Raw genomic sequence first — 21,129 nt, 5'->3', positions numbered from 1 at the left:
AGGACTCTCCGTGGTGAAACCAATGATCCAATGTTGCAGTGCACTCCCTCCACCACCTACCCTTTGTTGTGACATCATCATGCCAGCTCTGGAATGAGGACAGCCAATGGAAGGTGCACCATCAAGAGCAGTGTGCACCCCGAAGTTTGCATTACCAGCATTTGCCCCTGGGTGTCACCTACCTTGATTGGATGGTGAATTGATGAGAGGGCTTCCCTTGCGGCTGAGGTCTGAGCACCCCTGAATATGGTGACAGAGGTACAAGGCTCAAAGATGCATGGGTGCCGGTAGCTTAATAGGAGATAACTGCCATTGTTAAAGGATGTAGTCAGGTGAGCTAGAAACAGTGAAACAGCAGCGTGGTCATGAAGCAGGCCGGGGTCAGTACCAGGGAAGCAGGCACAGCAAAGTCCAGAAGCAAGCTAAGGTCAGTACTAGGAGATCAGGCAGAGGCAAGCCGAGGTCAGAATCCAGAATCCACAGAGCAAGGTCAGGACAAGCCGGGTCAGCAACAGAAGATCAGTCAACAGAAACAGAAACACAGGCACATGGATCACGGGGAGCCTTCTTTAACTACTTGCCTACCGGGCACTTTTACCCCCTTCCTGCCCAGGCCAATTTTCAAAATTCAGCGCTGTAGCACTTTGAATGACAATTGTGCGGTCATGCAACACTGCACCCCTATGAAATTGTTATAATACTGATGAGCACTGATAGGCTGTACTGATAAGGTGGCACTGATGATGCGACACTAATATGCAGCTATGATGGGCACTGATAGGCTGTACTGATGAGGTGGCACTGATGATGTGACACTGATATGCAGCAATGATGGGCAGTGATAGGCTGTACTGATGAAGTGGCACTGATGATGCAACACTAATATGCGGCAATGATGGGCACTGATAGGCTGTACTGATGAGGTGGCACTGATGATGCGACACTGATATGCAACAATGATGGGCAGTGATAGGCTGTACTGATGAGGTGGCACTGATGATGCGACACTAATATGCGGCAATGATGGGCACTGATAGGCTGTACTGATGAGGTGGCACTGATGATGTGACACTGATATGCAACAATGATGGGCAGTGATAGGCTGTACTGATGAGGTGGCATTGATATGTAGCACTGATGGGCGAAACTGACAGACGGTGCTGACTGACAGCAGTGCTGGGCACAACTGCTGGGCACTGATAATCAGTGCTGATCAGTTTTATGACCATTGCCGGTTAACGGCAGTACTTTCCTCACGCTTACTCCCACTTGTGCCGGGACATATTCTACTCCCAACTGGCCACAGTCCGAGCTAAAGTCTAAGGTCCCTTTCAGATGGGGAGGATCCATCAGCATGATTCGCCTGCTCAGCATGGGAACTCTCTGCTAATCCCCACTGAGCAGGCAGATAAGAGGTCTCTGCTGCTGTAGAGCGGACACAGACACTGCCTGTTGGTTTCAAAGGCACAGTTGGATGGAAACAGACCGAATGTCCGTTTCCACCAAATTGTCATTCGATTCAATCCACTGGATGGATGGGGAACAGATCCCCATCCATCTGTTTTTTGCGCACAGGCGTAGATTGGATACCAGCAGGTGTCAGCAGAATATTGTCTGCCGACACCCACCGATTCATAGAAGTCTATGGATGGACCAATCGGGTCACCCTGAAAAATGGACAGGCGGACCCCATTGGTCCGCTCGTGTGAAAATGGCCTAAAGGACAGTAAGCTAGCCCTTTCTTTAAAAAGTTCGGCAGACAATATTCTGCTGACACCCGCTGGTATCCAATCTACTCCTGCACGCAAAAAACAGATGGATGGGGATCTGTTCCCCATCCATCCAGTGGATTGGATCGAATGACAATTTGGTGGAAACAGACATTCGGTCGTGTGAAAGTGGCCTAAAGGACAGTAAGCTAGCCCTTTCTTTAAAAAGTTCGGCAGACAATATTCTGCTGACACCCGCTGGTATCCAATCTACTCCTGTACGCAAAAAAACAGATGGATGGGGATCTGTTCCCCATCCAGTGGATTGGATCGAATGATAATTTGGTGGAAACGGACATTCGGTCTGTTTCCATCCAACTGTGCCTTTGAAACCAACAGGCAGTGTCTGTGTCCGCTCTACAGCAGCAGAGACCTGTCATCTGCCTGCTCAGTGGGGATTAGCAGAGAGTTCCCATGCTGAGCAGGCGGATCATGCTGATGGATCCTCCCCATCTGAAAGGGACCTTAGACTTTAGGTCGGACTGTGGCCAGTTGGGAGTAGAATATGTCCCGGTACAAGTGGGAGTAAGCGTGAGGAAAGACTCCCTGACTTAGATCAAACCCAGATCTAGCCATTTTACTTTTATTTTTATTGACACTTATATAAGGATAAAGGTGATCCTTACTATATCTTACATCATAGTAATATATTATAATAACAAGAGTGTTTAAATTAGTTAATATATATATACATTAAGGTTTATTATATTAGACATGGCTATTATTGCTAGCATATTTCAAGAAGTGAATATATTGTACTCCATTAGCAGCTAAAATGGCTCCTGCAGCTAAAATGGCTTATTAAAAGATATTTTATATACAGTAAGTTGTTAAAAACTGCCGAGTAATGATGAATGTTTGATAAAATGTCTCGATAAGATATTCTGAAATGTGGTAGACAAATATTCTGCAGTGTAACTGGTAAGCATAAAGGTGGGCAGTGAGCCATGAACAACCCTATAAAAGTATGGACTGTAATCAATCTAATCAGAGCAGCCATGGGCAGGGCATGGGTGCTCTCATACAATTGTATGATCGCTAATAAACATATCATTAGGAACTCTCGTTCTGCAAGGTCGTTTATTTCAGGTATAAAGCCGTGAAATTCCTAATCATTATTGGTGCCGTTGACATCGCTGAACCCAGGATCTCTGCAGCCTGCGCACATCTCAACTACAGACAAGCCAGGCCTGACAGGTGAGCTTATTTCTCACATAAAAACTTGTCTGTGATTGAGAAATGCAGAGGATGCAAGTGATCCAGCTGCTAAGCACATGTTTAAAAGAACCCAGATGAGAGTGTACATAGTATTGTAATTGAGTGTCTTGTCCTTTTTGTTGCTATTCTCTAACTAACCTTGCTGAAGTGTGGATGGGTTCCAGGTATAGTCTCTGAATTAGCAGGGATTATAAACCTTTATGGGCAGAAGAACGATCATTGCTATTTCAGCTGGTGACTGCAACAGAGGGGCTATGTGTGTGTGAATGATTGTGGGTAAGCTGTGGTTGAGGTAAAGCAATCCCCCTACTGAGCATTTGTCAGAGAGAGAAAGACACATACACATGTAAATATATAGAATGCAGAGTACTAAAAAAAAAGAAAAACAAAAAAATTGCTCTCAAACTGTCAGCCCTTATTCCTTTCACTGTCTCAGTCGACTTTATGCCGGCCATAGACGGGTCAAAAATCAGCCGATTTTCTCACCGTTAGCGGGTTAATTGGTCGGCCGTTTTTCGGGGTTTTGGCACATTTTTTTTTATCGGTAAAGTTGGAAAAAAAAAATCGACCGATTTTCCCGGCAATGATGGGCAAATCGGCCGTTCGTTTTACCGATAAATCTGCGCATGAGCCATGACCTGCAAGAAGGAAGAAAAAGAAGGAAGGAAGGAAGGAAGGAAGGAAGAAAAAGAAGGAAGGAAGGAGGAAGGAAGGAAGAGGGAAGAAGGAAGGAAGAAGAAGGAAAAAGAAGGAGGAAAAAGAAGAAAGAGGAAGGAGGAAGAAGGAGAAGGATGAGAAAAAGAAGAATTCCAGTCCACTATTATATTTTATATGAAAAGTCTTGCGGTTGCAACAATTTATCCATTTGTATCCAAATAAAAAAAATCTGTATCCGAAATGGATACAAATTTATACAATGTTGCAACCACAATACTTTTTCATGTCAAATATAATAGCAGAGCTCTCTGCAAGGAACAGAAGTAATTAAATGCCGTCCGGGATGACGGGATGAAAATTGGCCGATTTTTTTTACTGTTGGCGTTAACGTTGGCCTATTGAACGACCGATTTTTCGTTTTTTTTTTTTTTTTTTAAAGGCCGGTTTTTGACCCATCTATGGCCTGGATAACTGTCAAAATTTTATTTTCCTTTCATTTTTACACTGACTTTTGACACCTTTGACCTGAAATACTTCAGGTAAAATTTCAAAGGAAATGGAAGGTGTCTGAGTACTCCTGGGGGAGCACAAAGTTACAGCACTTTAGTGTCTCCTGGTTGTAGCAAACCACCTCAGTGACCAACAGGCCACCAATTAATTAATCCTTCAGACTAGGATTTAGGAAGATTTAGGAAAGTGCCAAGCACCACTGAGGTAAGGATGTTAATAAACTCAGTCAGTGTATTGCGGCGGACCTAAGCTAAACCAGCTTGGAATCCTGTGCCGTTTCCTGTCCTTTTCTGTATACCTGTCTGCAGGGGCGGACTGACAACTGTTGTTTGTTTTTGTCTTTGTATGGTAGTTGGAATATTGAGAATAGATGTCTCTGTCATGACCAGGGGCAGACTGACAACTCATGGGGCCCCGGGGCAATAGGGGGTCATGGGGCCCCTGTGTCCTTGCCCAAACTCAAAAAAGCCTATGAAAAAGGTACCAGGGGCATCTCATGGGGCCCCCTACTGACCTCAGGCCCTCGGGCAGTCTGCCCCTGCCTGTCTGTGATCTGTGTTTTCATGACTTTGTTTCCTTAAGTGTTAAAGTAAGCCAAGTGTCTCGTGTTGGGCAGACGAGGTTTATTGCTGTGTGGAAGACAGGAAACTGGCTGTGCTGATAAGGATACCTTGGCAGCTTGCCAGGAATGTACTAATCTAAGCGATAATAACCAGGGGCAGACTGACAACTCATGGGGCCCCCGGGCAATAGGGCATTATGGGGCCCCTGTGTCCTTGGCCAAACTCAAAAAAAGCCTATGAAAAAGGTACCAGGGGCATCTCATGGGGCCCCCTACTGACCCCGGACCCTTGAAATGGAGTTTACATTGATCGGAAGGCAAGTTAGTAAAAAAAAAAAAATGTGGTTGAGCCATGTTTTTCCTGCCCCCCAACTGCTCCCCCCAAGTGGCAAACGCACAGGACAGGGATGTATACATGGCACAACAAAAATGACCCGCTTTGTCAGGTTTGATGGGCAGTACCACCTTCCACATGCGACTCATTCAACTAAATGGGGCCACAGTGCATTGCACACAGTTACACTGCAGTGGTGTGGGTTTTAGGGGGTTAAAACAGGTGGCTACAAGGTGACAACACCTCATCACCACCTGTCAAATGCTCTATGAAAAAGCAATCCATGGCAGATCGCTCTTCAAAGGTGATGACAGTGTAAACCGGCCCTTATGGCTATTTTATTGCTTTCAGATTTGATTGTGTAGCCACCGTTCCTGAACATCCCATCTAATGGCCCCCCTCCTACACCGGGGCCACACAGCACCTACACAGGCTGCTATGGCTATTGTTGTGTTACTGGTTTAAAGCCTTTTCACTTTCTCCCTCCCACCTCCAAACAAACATTTTGGGTGGAATTACACTTTAAAGCACATGGTAAATAAAAAAAAAAGTATATGATGCATATATAAAGAAAGTACATAATGTTATAGTTTTGTAGAGATGACAATACAGTTTTGGAGGTTACTGACCTGTCTCTGGGGGGTCCGGGGATGTGGTCATATTTCATGTGGGTGTAATGTACATAGCCACAGTAGAGTAGGAAGGCGAGGAAGACCCCAACACCTAGAAAGAGGAGGAGATAATAAAACCAGCAGAGACACAGAGACATGACAGAGCTCATCATGGTATCCCTGGACTGATCTATCTGACTTTACATCTCAGTCCGGAAGAATCCAAGTTCCTGGAAGTAGGACTAGACTGAGAGGCCCCACCTCTCCCACAGAGAAATCATTGCAGGCCTCAGACTGCCCACTACTGGCCACATTGTCTCATTACTTAAAGTAAACCTATTTTTTTTCCCTAAACAACAAATATGCTCTCAGTAATGGTTTTGCACAGAGCAGCCTCAATCCTCTTCTTCTCCATTCCCCCGACTGTGCTACTGTCACCTCCTCTTCTTGGTGTGCAACCAGTGGAAGCCGTTTCCTATTGTGACACATTAGCAGGCTCGAGCGTGAGCTGGGCTGTGTATGGCCATTGGTACACAGAGCACGACTGGCTGTGATCAACAGCAGCAGGAACCAATGCTTCCCGCTGCTGCCTCTCTGTCCAGTGACAGGCAAGTATAAGGGTAGGGGGAGGTGAGCTGCATACAGAAGAATTAAAGAGATTTTAAAGGTTCGGCTTTAAAAAAAAAAACAAAAAAAAAACACCAACAAAATATGTCCTATATACCTTCTCTGTGATGTGGGTTTGCACACAGCAGCCCTGATCCTCCTCTTCTCTGCTCCCACAGCAGTGCTCTTGGCTACTCCACCTTGACCAGTGCCCCCAATAGTAAGCCATTTGCTATGGGGGCACTGGTGAATGCTCACTCCCGAGCCCTGCTCTATGCATCCATCAGACACATAGCTGTGGCTTGGCCCCAACCTCCTCTCTCTCTCCTCATTGGCTCACTGGCTGTGATTGACAGCAGCGGGAGCCACTGGCACCCACTGCTGTCTCAGCCAATGAGGAGAGCGAGTCCCAGGACAGCCGATGATCTCATGCACATTGTTGGATTGAGAGAGGCCTCAGGTGAGTATTAGGAGGGGCTGTGGTTGGGGGGAGGGGGGGGGGGTTGCTGCACAGAAAGTGTCTTTATGGGACTGAGATTGAGCTCTGCAGTCACTTTTGCAGCAGTTGTTTTCTTACTCGGGGTCACAATCCTGAGCAATGTCCTTTTGCCGACCGCGCTTATGCTGATGACGTTTTCCTAGAAACTATATGCGCCGCCATGATCTTTGATACTGGACCCCGCGACACGCTGAATAAATTGGCAACTTCATTCACTGAAGAACTAGCTAAAGCGGCAGCAACAATTTGCCCTCTTTGAAGCTCAGTAAGCTCTGACATGACTCCGTATTACTAGTAGTGAAAACCCCCCTGTTCTCGGTCGAACATTTGAACCTACCGAAAGTTCGACCGTGAACTTCAAACGGGCAATTTACTGAGTGGTATTTTACCACATCTGAATATGTAGTAAGTTACCACACAGCTACTAAAATACCGCATGAAGTTATTTAGTCATTCAGTATTTTAATAGTGAAGACATTCTGTAACCCCCCCGGCGGTATTCCCGAGTGTAGCTCGGGGTAAAGTTTCAGCACCACAAGCGGTAACCCCGAGCTACACTCGGGAATACACTGCAGCGTTGCTCCGGGATCTCTTCTTCACTTACCTCGTCTTTCGCTCCCACGATGTCCCCCTGCAGTGTCCCCGGCCATCTCCTCCGACTGATGCCGGCATCCGTCTTCCGGGTTCCGTTTCCTGCAACTTCGGGACGTATGGGGACGGAACTGGCGGGAAATTAAAAAATGTGAAAAAGTGACATTCACTAAATACACTAAAATCACATAGTATAACATTCCTGTATCAAACCATTTCACATACATTTTGTCCCGAGTGCTTTGTCCGGCGCCCTGCCTGCATTTTTACTGTTCTTTCTGCCTGGAAACTGAGAAACGTCCATGGCGTCCAAAAAGCGTCCCTTTAGGTCAGACGCGGTTTTAGACCGGCTAGAGAACAGCGATAGTAAATCAGAACCACTTGCAGAATTGAGTGATAATGATTCGTGGGGGAAATTCCTCATCAGACACTGAAAACGATTCTGCGACTTTGCTCAGCGATGTGCGAATTTGGCGCTATATTTCAAATTTCAGTGTTTTTGGTGTAATTATATTATTGAATTAAAATTATTATATTATTTTTTATGATTATTTATTAAATTATAATTTATGATTTTGTGTTTCAAATTTTAACAAACCCGGGATGTTTACTAGACTCTTGTTCGGACAGATTTCAGTGAGGTATTCCTAAAATTACACGCCTGCAATAAAAAAAATACATATTTCCATGCAAAAAAAAAATGTACCGCTTTGAGCACAGAAATACTGACATAATCAGACCACTAGGGAGGTTAATGTTTCAGCAGTCAGCGGGGTTCCTCACTGACAGCTGAATGTCAAAAGAAAAAAACAAAAAAAGGCATGGGGTCCTCCGCATCCAAAGCAAGCCGTTTAGGTCTGGAATAATTTTTTTTTTTTTTTTTTTTTTTAGGGGAACCCCCACGCCAGAATAAGAAAAAAAAAAATGGCGTGGGGTCCTCCCCAAAATCCATACCAGACCCCTTATCCAAGCATGCAGTCTGGCATGTCAGGAAAAGGGCGGACACGCGGGGTGGGGGAGATGCGAGCGCCCCAACCCCTCCATCCTGAACCTTACTGGGCACATGTTGATGGGGACAAGCGCCTCTTCCCCACAACCCTTGCTGGTTTGTACCGTTACCCATTTACAAAAAAAAGTGTAGTAAAAAAAAAAAATGACAGGAGACAGTCTTTGACAAGTCCTTTGTTGAAAACAAAAATGAAAAAAGCCCCCCCACCCCCGAAGTAGATCCAACATCATTCACGATGTCCGCTGCCATCTCCGACTTGAAAAAACAAAGCACTCCTTTCTCGGCGCTGGCTCCTGCCGTCTGACAGCTGCGCCGTGATGACAGTTCTTAAATACTGTGATAGCGTCACAAGGGAGCGGTGTTACCCCCACCCCTTGTGACATCATCATGCACTGTGATTGGCCAAAGCATTACACCTGATCTCTGGTGAGGTGTATTGCTCTGGCTAATCACAATGCACAGTCATTGTGGGGCGTGGTAGGCGAACAGCCTGCCGAAGGCCCTTACCGTTTGCGTGTTCAGCGGACACACGAATGGCCGATGTTCGAGTCGAACGTAAAACCTATCACCAATTACTAGCAGAACAGGCAGTGAATGACGAAAATGAGGATACCCACCTGTTAGCTAGGTGTCTCATCACACAGTGGAAGCAAAAGAATGTTACATCAATTCTGCTTTCAACTCAAAACATGTTGTCACTTTCATACCAGCAAATCATGTAGTGTTTCTATTTTTTTGTCTAACCCCTGTATATCCTTTGTGGCTACTGAGGAATATACAAGGTGTGACAACTTAGTTCCTGGAATGGACTGTAGTGATGTACATATCTCGATGACTGTGCCACTGCTGGAAAAATTCCTGGAATTTGTTCTACAGAAGACTGCGCAGTATCTTTGTCGTGGCGCGCTGGATTTTCTGAAGGTCATCAAATTTTTGTCCTTCCAAAGCATTTTTTTAAATTTTGGAAAAAGCCAAAAGTGGCAGGGTGCCAAGTCAGGGGGATAAGGTGGTTGACCAAGTTTTGGATTGGATTTCTCAGCCAGGAACTTACGAACACTTAAAGCATCGTGTGCAGGAGCATTGTCGTGGTGGAGAATCCGCTTGTCAGGCCAGAATTCCGGTCTTTTCCTCCAGATTCCTATAACCTTTTTGGGATTTTCAAGTAACAATGTTGGGTAACTGTTGGTATCACTTCATGGTGGACATCATCCTGCCCCTCAAACTGCCTATGCCATTTAAAAACACTTAATTTCTTTATGGAACATTCACCATAAGCCTGTTGTAACAGGCCTCAAGTTTCACTCACACTTTCGACAATTTTCACACAAAATTTGATGTTAATCCGCTGCTCCATATTCCTGTCACTCATTTTCCGCCAACGGTGCAACGCACACATGTTGTATTACTTCTACTACTCCGTAAAGCCTGCGTCCACTGGTCTGTGACCCAGGAGATTGCAACATCCAGCAATAGGTGGGGAGACTTTTTTTCTTCTTCTTGTCAAATTAGAACATGTCAGAACATGCTGGAGCGTGAATCGTTGTGGGACTCACCACTATAGGGCTATGCCACGGGCATTCCCAAGGATTTAAAGGTCATACCTCTCATATAAAAATGGTAGTGCCCGGAGTTGAGCTTAAAACAAATCACAATGGCAGCAGGAAGTGGCCTTCTGTAGCACTGATTCTTCAACCCCTTGCCCTCCAGAGGATTTACCCCCTCTTCCTGACCAAGTCATTTTTTGCGATATGGTGCTGCTTTACTTTAACTGACAATTGCGCGGTCATGCAATGCTGCACCCAAATGAAATTTAGGTCCTTTTTGCCCCACAAATGGAGCTTTCTTTTGGTGGTATTTGATCACCTGTGAGCGCTATAAACAAAAAAAAAAAAAAGACAATTTTGAAAAAAAAAATATATTTTTTACTTTTTGCTATAAAACATTTCCAATAAAAAAAATCTAAATTTCTTAATAAATTTAGGCCAAAATGTATTCTGCTCCGTGCCTTTGCTAAAAAAAAAATCCCAATATGTGTAAATTAATTGGTTTACATGAGAGTTATAGCGTTTACAAAAGACAGTATAGATATTGGATGTTTTAAAATAAATTGAATAACTCAAGCGCTAACTACAGTATGGTGAAATGAAAACATGTGCTAGGCCGATCCACAACAAAATGGAGCTGGTTTACTATATAAACTGAAAGATTGTTGGACGGTCCAGTCGTATCCCCGTGATAAAGTCATATGACTAGTGACGAAATGCGTCAAGGAGTGTGCGGATGATGTCACGACGTTACCATTCATCGGGACAGCGGTTGTAATACTCTACAAATGGCTCTTTGGAATGAGATTGCAGCAGACAATAGCATTCACAAAGTGGCCCCGTGCTTTGACTTGCACTACAATAGGGATGGTGTCTGGTTTGAGCATGTGCAGGACTCTGCTGCTGAGATGATACTGCCATCTAGTGTCTAATCAGCACATCACTGGATTTTCATCATACCTGGTGCAAAATAGACCTCTGGAACCTGAGTGTACTTTTTATGTTTATTTGATGCAGTATAAAAGGATAAAGCACTATGTGGAGTTCTTTTTAATGAGGAATACGGCTAATACAAAGACACTTATCAGGAGGGAGATTACTTTGGAGTCTTCATTCAGCAAGCTGATCATCTGAGTCCATATGGGATCAAAAGTGCAGTTAGACCATAACATTGTATAATGTGCGGTCACACTGCGTGAGGTGAGCAGATATATGGTGGAGGAAGACTTTGCACGGGAATTGACGACAGATACACATATTTTTCGTTATCCAAAAGGAGGGTTCACTGAATGAACACTTTATTGATTGAACTTGAGTTTTTGAATGACTTTTGTTTGATTCATACTTAAAAATATTCTTTATTTTTTACTTTTAGTGTGTTTTTTGTTTATATATATATATATATATATATATATCTCTTTCAATATCATTTTTTCTAATATTTTATCTTCTAATATAAATATTTTTTATTTTTTCACTTTGTTTTTTGGTTATATAAGTTTTGGTTATACATTGTTTCATGTAGCGCAGCATTTTTTCACTTCACATTGTGATTGTATATACTGGATTTATTACCTCTCCCCAGTCAATGATACTCGGCGATCGCTGGATGCCGGTGATCGACAGCTGGAGCTGCCAATGGTGGCGAGGGTAGGGTGCCCCCTACCCAGAAATATAGAATCACACACACACACACATATATATATATATATATATATATATATATATATATATATATATATATATATATATATATATATATATATATATATACACACACACACATATATACAGTTGTGTTCAAAATAATAGCAATGTGTTGAAAAAAGTGAATAAAGCTCAAAATCCTTTTAATAGCTTTTATTTCAATCCACACAAATGTATTGGGAACACGACACATTCTATTCCAAATCAAAACATGAAGAAAAATAGGTCAAATTTGTATTGTTCCTCTAAAAAAAAATTGAAAAAAAGTGAATATTAGACGGTTCAAAAAAAAAAAAATCGAAGTGTTTGTATTCTTCTTTACAAACTCAAACATTCACTATATAAATTGAGAACTGTTTGAAGATTTTGCTTTCCTTTGAATGACTTCATGAATATTTGGTTGTAGTCGCACTGTTTCTGAGAACTGCTGTACATCTGTGTTGCATGGAGTCACCCAACGTCTGGCCCCTGTGATCAGGTATTCCAGCCCAGGATGATTGGATGACATTCCACAGTTCTTCTCTATTTCTTGGTTTTGCCTCAGAAACGGCATTTTTGATGTCACCCCACAAGTTTTCTATTGGATGAAGATCAGGGGATTGGGCTGGCCACTCCATAACGTCAATCTTGTTGGTCTGGAACCAAGATGTTGCACGTTTACTGGTGTGTTTGGGGTTGTTGTCTTGTTGGAACACCCATTTCAAGGACATTTCCTCTTCAGCATAAGGCAGCATGACCTCTTCAAGTATTCTGATGTATTCAAACTGATCCATGATCCCTGGTATGCGATAAATAGGCCCAACACCGTAGTATGAGAAACATCCCCATATCATGATGCTTGCACCACCATGCTTCACTGTCTTCACAGTGTACTGTGGCTTGAATTCAGTGTTTGGGGGTCGTCTGACAAACTGTCTCCGCCCACTAGACCCAAAAAGAACAATCTTACTTTCATCAGACCACAAAATGTTGCGCCATTTCTCTTTAGGCCAGTCAATGTGCTCTTTGGCAGATTGTAACCTCTTCAGCACGTCTTTTTTCCAACAGTGGGACTTTGCGGGGACTTCTTGCAGATAGCTTGGCTTCACATCGGCGTCTTCTAATTGTAACAGTCCTCACAGGGAACGTCACACCTGCTTTCATCTTCCTGGAGCTGATTGTTGGCTGAGTCCGCGCCATTTTGGCTATTCTTCTATCCATTCCAATGGTAGTTTTTCACTTTCTTCCACGTCTTTTATTCTTGCACTTCTTTATATGTCTTCCCCTCTCCAATCAACTTTTAATCAAGGTACGCTGTTCTTCTGAACAATGTCTGGAACGACCCATTTTCCTCAGAATTTCAGAGAGAAATGCACTGTAACCAGCATGTCCAACATTTGCTGCCTTCCTTCCTTAAATAAGGGTAATAATTGCCACCTGTTTTTCAAAGAATGAATGACCTCACTAATAGAACTCCACACTGCTATTATTTTGAACATGCCCCTTTCAATGAGTGATTCAATGACACAGAATCAGCAGCATGCATGTCATGACTGTCGGGTCTGTTGGATTTCTATTACTCTACTACACCTGCTAGGAAATTATTTGCCATGTAGAAATATAATTTCTACCAAAAACAGTGATTGATCCGGTTAGTGATGTCTGACTGCTATTATTTTGAACACAACTGTGTGTATATATATATATATATATATATATATATATATATTGTGGGGTTAGCTCAGGTGGGGGATCTCCTTCCCTGGGACAAAGGTAGACCGCAGAGCAAGCTTTCGTCAAAATCTGACTGGTTGTCAGTTTTATTAAAAAGGTTTGCAAGAAATATCAAAATAAACAAAACATCAAAATAAACCCTTGCCATCCAGGCACTAACTAAACAGAAGATGATTCCTCTCTCAGAGGTGAAGGGCTTCTCCCTGTCACCAAAACAAAATAACAGCAAACCTTTTCTTGTAGGTATAGTCCATACACACAGCTCTCTCAGAATACCTCTCTGAGTCCCAGGCCACGAGCTACTCCTTGCTCCAGCCCTGCCCTTTTTGTATCACCTGTTGGTGGTCATTAGTGGAGCCCAAACTCTGGTCCGGAACCACCTCTTCCATTGTGGCCCCGAAAACCCGGAGTGGACTCCACCTTACACCTCACAGTATGATCTCATGCGAGGTGACAAATATCTTCCATCCATCACTTTGCCGTTCATACTGTCACAATATATATATATATATATATATATATATATATATATATATACACACACACACACACACACACACCATGTTCCAAATTATTATGCAAATTCTATTTAAGTGTCACAAAGATGAAATATTCTGTTTTTCAGTGTAACTCATGGATGGCATTGTGTGTCAGGGCTCTTTTGATCACTGAAAACAATCTCAGACACCTGTGATAATTAGATTGGCCGGTGAGCCCAATTTAAGGAAAAACTACTAAAGGAGGGCGTTCCACATTATTAAGCAGAGCGCCATTTTCAAGCAATATGGGGAAGAAAAAGGATCTCTCTGCTGCCGAAAAGAGTGAAATAGTTCGATGCCTTGGACGAGGTAGGAAAACATTCGATATTTCACAAAACCTTAAGCGTGATCATCGCACTATGAAGAGATTTGTGGCTGATTCAGAGCACAGACGGGTTGGTGCAGATAAAGGCACATTGAGGAAGATTTCTGCCAGATCCATGCATCGGATCAAGAGAGCAGCTGCTAAAATACCATTACATAGCAGCAAACAGATATTTGAAGCTGCTGGTGCCTCTGGAGTCCCACGGACATCAAGGTGTAGAGTCCTCCAGAGTCTTGCAACTGTGCATACACCTTCTATTCGGCCACCACTAACCAATGCTCACAAGCAGAAACAGCTGCATTGGGCGGAAAAATACATGAAGACTAATTTTCAAACAGTCCTGTTCACTGATGAGTGCCGTGCAACCCTGGATGGTCCAGATGGATGGAGTAGTGGATGGTTGGTGGACAGCCACCTTGTTTCAACAAGGCTGCGACGTCAGCAAGGCGGTGGTGGAGTCATGTTTTTGGCCAGAATCATGGGAACAGAGCTGGTCGGCCCCTTTAGGGTCCCCGAAGGTGTAAAGATGACCTCTGCTATGTATGTGGAGTTTATGACTGACCACTTTCTTCCCTGGTACAGAAGGAAGAACTATGCTTTCCGTAATAAAATCATCTTCATGCATGACAATGCACCATTTCATGCTGCAAATAATACCTCTGCATCAATGGCTGCTATGGGGATAAAAGGAGAGAAAGTCATGGTGTGGCCTCCATCCTCCCCTGACCTCAATCCTAGTGAGACCCTTTGGAGCATCCTCAAGCAAAAGATCCATGAGGGTGGGAGGCAGTTTACATCCAAACAGCAGCTCTGGGAGGCTATTCTGACATCTTGCAAACAAATTCAAGCAGAAACTGTCCAAAAACTCACAAGTTCAATGGATGCAAGACTTGTGATCTGCTATCAGATAAGGGGTCCTATGTTACAATGTAACGTGACCTGTTAAAATGTTTAAAAAGTTAAAATGTTGTTAAAAGTTTGATTGAAATAGATTTTGATTTCAGTAAATATGCTGCAAACACAACAAATGACAATTTTCAGTTCTTTATAACCTATAAAAAGTGTTTTGAACCTTACTGTGTGGAATAATTTGGAACAAAAATTCTGTTATCATTAGGAGGTTTGTTCAATGAAATGTGAATTGTACTCTTATAGTTGATAACATGAGAATTATGCTGACTGTTATTTACATCAATTATTTAGGTAAATGAGAAAAATATCATTTGCATAATAATTTGGAACACGGTGTGTCTGTGTGTGTGTATATATATATATATATATATATATATATATATATATATACACACATATACACGCACACACAATGATTTTGCGCAGCCCTGCTGCCATGTAGCAGTAGTTCTGCTTTAGGACGGTCGGAAAGCGATTAACAAGGGGTGTATAGACATCGCCATTCCCAGTTCTAAAGCTCTATGTACTGTTTAGTCTGATAAAGAAAACAAGTTATAATTTGCCTTCATGCATTATAAATGTTAATTAGGCCCTCCGAGAAGCAAATTACAGCTTACAGGTTTCCAAGTTTCTGTTTATCCTGCAAAGAGCGGCACGATCCGCAACGCTTTCCTACACAATAATTCAGAGTAAACAGCTCGTTGCCCATTCTATTCCCTTAATGTGCAGGCCTGGGAGGTCATTTAAATGATTTAAACATGCTTCCTTGCTAATGAATATGCTTTGGTTAAAGAGTAGCTGGCAGTAAAGCTGACATTTATGTGCTTAAATTTTACCTTTAATGGTTCCTCCCCTATTCCCTCCCCCCCCCCTCAACATGCTGTTGCCATTTTTAAATAAAACCTTTCCATTGTCATTACACACCTTATTACCAGTCATCACTGGGCTTCTGTGTTTCACTATGCAATGCAGGCAGATTATGTTTGTGTGCAGTGAAATCATAGTAGGCAATTTAAGCTGAAGAGGGGAGCAGGTACAACTGTGCAAAACTGCCGGGAAACCATGGACATTATTCTACATTAAGCTGATCTCATATCCATTAGACATGTGCAGCTTGTTTCGTTCCGAATTGAAATCCAGACAAATTTTCCATTGTTCTGAGATTCGGATGGAGCTGAATTACAATAGTAGTGAATTTAAACAAATCTGAAATAATGATATGAAATTCAGCTGAAATTCGATAGGATTAAAATTCCAAAAACACATTCAAAAATTCAGAAACAAAATTTGAAAACCAATTCAAATTTGAAAACAAGAATAGAATAAAATAGAACAGAAAATAAAGCAATAGAAAATAACAGGATACCATAGAAAATAAAAGAATAGAAGAGAAAAAAACAGAATAGAAAATAAAAGAATAGAACAGAATACAGTAGAAAATATAAGAGTAAAACAGAACAAAATAGATAGAAAATAAAGGAATAGGAAAGAACAGAATCCATTAGAATAGCAAAAATTAGAATAGAAGAGAATAGAATAGAAAAGATTAGAATAGAAAATCAAAGAATAGAAGAGAAAAGAATAGAAAATCAAAGAATAGAACCCCAAAGAACAATCATTCACAGAGGGAGGACAGATCACAGATTGCAAATGCTAAAATAATTTATTTTCTAATTACAAATATACATTTCAGTGTCTTTTACATAAAACACAGATCCACATATAAAATGCATTCTAGAAGAGGGAAGGTCATGCCTAGACTGATGGATTTCCATTGTGCTGGGACTGGCTGTACATCAAAAGCTGGGACTAGCTGTACATCATGGAATGACAGGTAAGTGCTCCATGTAGACTGACCTTGAGTCCAGCTACACAATCGTGATGGTGCTGGACCAAATGTAATCACAAGTTCTCCAGGCATTCTGCCATATTGTAAAATGTGCTGGCTTCCTAGGACTTAAAAGTGTTACTTAGCCCAGGACCCCGCATTCACTATATCCCCTCTCCCCGGACCCTGCATTCACTATATCCCCTCTCCCCGGACCCCGCATTCACTATACCCGCTCTCCCCGGACCCTGCATTCACTATACCCGCTCTCCCCGGACCCTGCATTCACTATACCCGCTCTCCCCGGACCCTGCATTCACTATACCCGCTCTCCCCGGACCCTGCATTCCCTATATCCGCTCTCCCCGGACCCTGCATTCACTATATCTGCTCTCCCCGGACCCCGCATTCGCTATATCCGCTCTCCCCGAACCCCGCATTCGCTATATCCACTCTCCCCGGACCCTTCATCCACTATATCCACTCTCCCCGGACCCTGCATTTACTATACCCGCTCTCCCCGGACCCCGCATTCACTATATCCGCTCTCCCCGGACCCCGCATTCACTATATCCGCTCTCCCCGGACCCTTCATCCACTATATCCGCTCTCTCCGGACCCTGCATTTACTATACCCGCTCTCCCCGGACCCCGCATTCACTATATCCGCTCTCCCCAGACCCCGCATTCACTATATCCGCTCTCCCCAGACCCCGCATTCACTATATCCGCTCTCCCCAGACCCCGCATTCACTATATCCGCTCTCCCCGGACCCTGCATTCACTATATCCGCTCTCCCCGGACCCTGCATTCACTATATCCGCTCTCCCCGGACCCTGCATTCACTATATCCGCTCTCCCTGGACCCCACATCCACTATATTCGCTCTCCCAGGACCCTGCATCCACTATATCTGGTCTCCCACAGTACACAGAACATGGAAATGCAATAAATATAAACTGCTAAATACCTTTTCTCATCAGCAGTATATAGCAGTCTTGTGACTTCTATCAGTGTCCAGCCCAGCACTAGCTAAAGCTTGCAGGAGTTTGATGCTGCACTGCTCCGGAATTTAGAGCAGAGTTGTCGCTCTCATGCATGGCTCACACTACAGTGGGAAGAGAAGATTCTGCTGGGGTTTGGCTATCAGCCTTGTCAATGGTGATTCGCAAGCCTGTAGCGTATCCATCAATCCCTGGCCACACTTTGTCCCACCAATGATCTTTTGGATTTAAAGTACTACCTCTGTTACTGGAACCTGCCACCCACTGCGAGCTGCAGTGTCTGGGAGGGGGAACATGTGAGACACAAAGGAGGATTTGGCTCAGTTAGGGAAGAGAAAAAGCTTTTTCCTTACTTTACGAGGCTTCTGCATCATATGTAAAATGGATTTTGTACTCAGACTATCACACGGTGTGTAAAGAGTAATGCAGGCCATAGACGGGTCGTTTATCGGCTGAATTGTCGGCCGTTCTGTTGCCACCAATGCTTACGAAAATCGGCCGTTTTTCGTAGATTTTCCAGCATGACTGATAAAAGAACCGAGAAGGAACCGCGAAAATCGGCCGACGACATTGTCCCAATATCGGCCGATTATTCTTTCGGATGAAAATTCGGCCAATAAACGACCCGTCTATGGCCTGCATAAGTCCAATTTTGTTGAGGAAAAAAAAGAAAAAAAATTACCCTCTGGGATGTCAATTTACATTTCAAGGATTTTAACAAACTTTGTTGCAGATTTCTACCTTTTGTTACTCTGAAGAAACAGCTATTTGTTTGTCTGTGTCCATGTGCAGAGTGAATGTGTATGGGAATGACTTTATAATCATCAACCAGCTATTGCACCTGCAGGGCTCTAATGTGGACAGTGGCAGGGTTTGCATCCTTTTAAAGCTGGCCATACACGGGTCAAATTCCGAAATAATTTTCTTTAGAAAATCTTTTTCGAAGAATTTTCGTTCTAATTTCACAATGTTAGTGGACCACAGCAATTGACAGTTTTCAAGCGATCATCGAATTTGAAAAAAAAAAAAACTTGCGGCAAAGAAAAAAAAAAAGGAAAAAATGCACCGGAATAACGCATCAACTGCAACATGCATAGGTGTGAATCTAGCCTAAGGCCTGCCATAGACGGTTTGAACCTCAGCCATTTCAGCAGTAACTCGCCGAGATTCGAACTGTGTGTGGGAAGGCTGAATGTACTAAGATGATCAATCCAGTCAATCAACTAGGGTACAACCAGTCTGCCAGATTCACCTGCGAATATCGCTGCTATCAATCATTGTCCTCCCAGCGGGGGGGGGCTTTCCCTGCCAGGAGAAGACAATTTCTTGGCAAGAGGGATTCCCCTGTCAGCACTCTCTGTGTTCTGTGTTGATGGGAGGAATGTGTGAATTTGTTTCCTGCAACCCGTCGTTTCAGGAAAGAAATTTGCACCATCTATGGCCTTCCTAACAGGATGCGGTCCGATGAAGCCGGGAGAAATGGGTTAAAACATGTATAGATCTTTTCTTTGGGTATATCAGTGTCCCCTCAGCTTGTCAGTACAACGATCGGAGGTTAGCTTTGGATCCCATTCACTACTCTGCCTGTTGGTGCTACTCAGCGCCTATTATCTGCCATGTGTCACACCACGGCAAAAAGCTGTCTCAGCTTCTCGAGGAGCTGCTGGGTCTCCACGTGATCAGGAAAAGCGGCTTCTGACTTCTGCGCGGCCACATAGCTGCTCTGGAGGTCTCCGACCTGAAAAGACAAGGCATTAAAAACCTTAACCACATTTCTGCAATTAAAAGTGGTGTCAACCATTATAGACACATCAGGTTAAAAACCACAAACACTGCCGAGGACCGGTCCTTTACTGGGAGCAGGAAGAGCGGCTTGTAGTGGTCCCCCCAAAGGTGAATCCCTGATATACTATACTTACCTTCATGAGTGGTTCCCCTTGCTGGATGGTTGCTTGTTCCTGGAGCCTGGAGAGTGATGCGATGTGTTACCTGTCTTGCTGAGGTTTGCCAGATGACCCCCAGAGTCCCCTTTTCAGATCCAGATGACCAGGAGTTGGTTTGAATTACTCAAATGCGCATGACATTGTGCTTTCTGGTTAGTGCAATATACATTCATTTACAGCCACTGGAATCACGGAATTTCACCTGATGATTTATTATTCAGCTTGGAATTATCATCTTTATATCACTTTGTGCACTTTAAGCGTCACAACTGGACATTATTTCCATTGTTTTTTAGCGCTCCTTAGCGCATAATGTTGCTTTTATACCATAAATACAGTTGACTTATTTATTCTCATTATATACAGCGCTGCACACTATATGTACTGCCGAGGAAGGGGATGGGGTCACACTCTAAGAACATGGCCTCAGCTTCTGGATGAAAATACAAAAAATTGTAGTATGTGAGGCTGAAACAAACATATAGCAAAAGAGGAAGACGTTCTGCGCTGTGGGAAGGTGAAGGATGGAGAAAGCTGAGGCTTGTCTGCTGAGTGTGACGGGGTTTGGGATCTTTTAGAATAGAGGGGTGAAAAAGTATGTAGAATTCGAGACTCCCAAGGGCATCATCCTGTGAATCTGATATGTCTGGCAATAAACACATTTATTGCAGCTTTGTTTTGGGGCTGAGCCCTCTGGGGTCTTCCCACAGGACCGAAGGAGCTCATTTGTGTGCCCCCTGGTCAATGCAGGGCAGTTCCCATGCTGCAGAAGGGTAAGGGGTGTGTTTGTAGGAGTTTTATTTCAATGCACTATTCCCGAAGACACGATCCTGCATAAACGGCCGTGTTTGGTTCAAGCCAGTGGTCAATGCAGCACCCTTTTACAAAGACAATCAATCAGAGTGAGAGAATGTCACCAGCACACCATGGATCTCCAGAATGGGTCCAACACTTTATTCTGTGATCACATTATTACAGCAGAACAGGGGCGGACTGACCATTTGAAAACTCGGGCACTGCCTGAGGCCTCGGGGTCAGTAGGGGGCCCCATGAGATGCCCCTGGTACCTTTTTCATAGGCTTTTTTGAGTTTGGGCAAGGACACAGGGGCCTCATGATCCCCTATTGCCCGGGGGCCCCATGGGTTTTCAGTCCGCCCCTGCAGCAGAAGCAAGGTTTTGTGCTGCCCTAGGCAACACAAAGATCGGATGCCCCCGGCAGAGAGAGAGCCTGACACCGACCAACACC

The 21,129-nt window shown here is 43.6% G+C and overlaps 2 protein-coding genes across 2 annotated transcripts in view; both read right to left on the bottom strand.

Moving 5' to 3' along the window:
• Positions 1-5,907, bottom strand: part of LOC149433085 (cholesterol 24-hydroxylase-like) — a 63,644-nt gene extending 57,737 nt beyond the window's left edge. Inside the window, exon 1 of the mRNA XM_089664675.1 lies at positions 5,680-5,907. Within this exon, the coding sequence (XP_089520801.1) occupies positions 5,680-5,834 (155 nt within the window). The 5' untranslated portion in view covers positions 5,835-5,907. The remainder of the gene's footprint in view (positions 1-5,679) is intronic.
• A 10,843-nt stretch (positions 5,908-16,750) lies between these two features.
• Positions 16,751-21,129, bottom strand: part of TTC8 (tetratricopeptide repeat domain 8) — a 54,890-nt gene continuing 50,511 nt past the window's right edge. Inside the window, exon 14 of the mRNA XM_089664674.1 lies at positions 16,751-19,677. Coding sequence (XP_089520800.1) covers positions 19,561-19,677 — 117 coding nt within the window. The 3' untranslated portion in view covers positions 16,751-19,560. The remainder of the gene's footprint in view (positions 19,678-21,129) is intronic.

Source organism: Staurois parvus, unplaced genomic scaffold (genome assembly GCF_062004578.1).
Source record: "Staurois parvus isolate SC_StPar_1 unplaced genomic scaffold, SC_StPar_1.0 ptg001981l, whole genome shotgun sequence".
NCBI classification, from domain to species: Eukaryota; Metazoa; Chordata; class Amphibia; order Anura; family Ranidae; genus Staurois; species Staurois parvus.
Note: the sequence above shows the minus strand (reverse complement) of the source record. Positions and strands in the feature narration are given on the sequence as shown.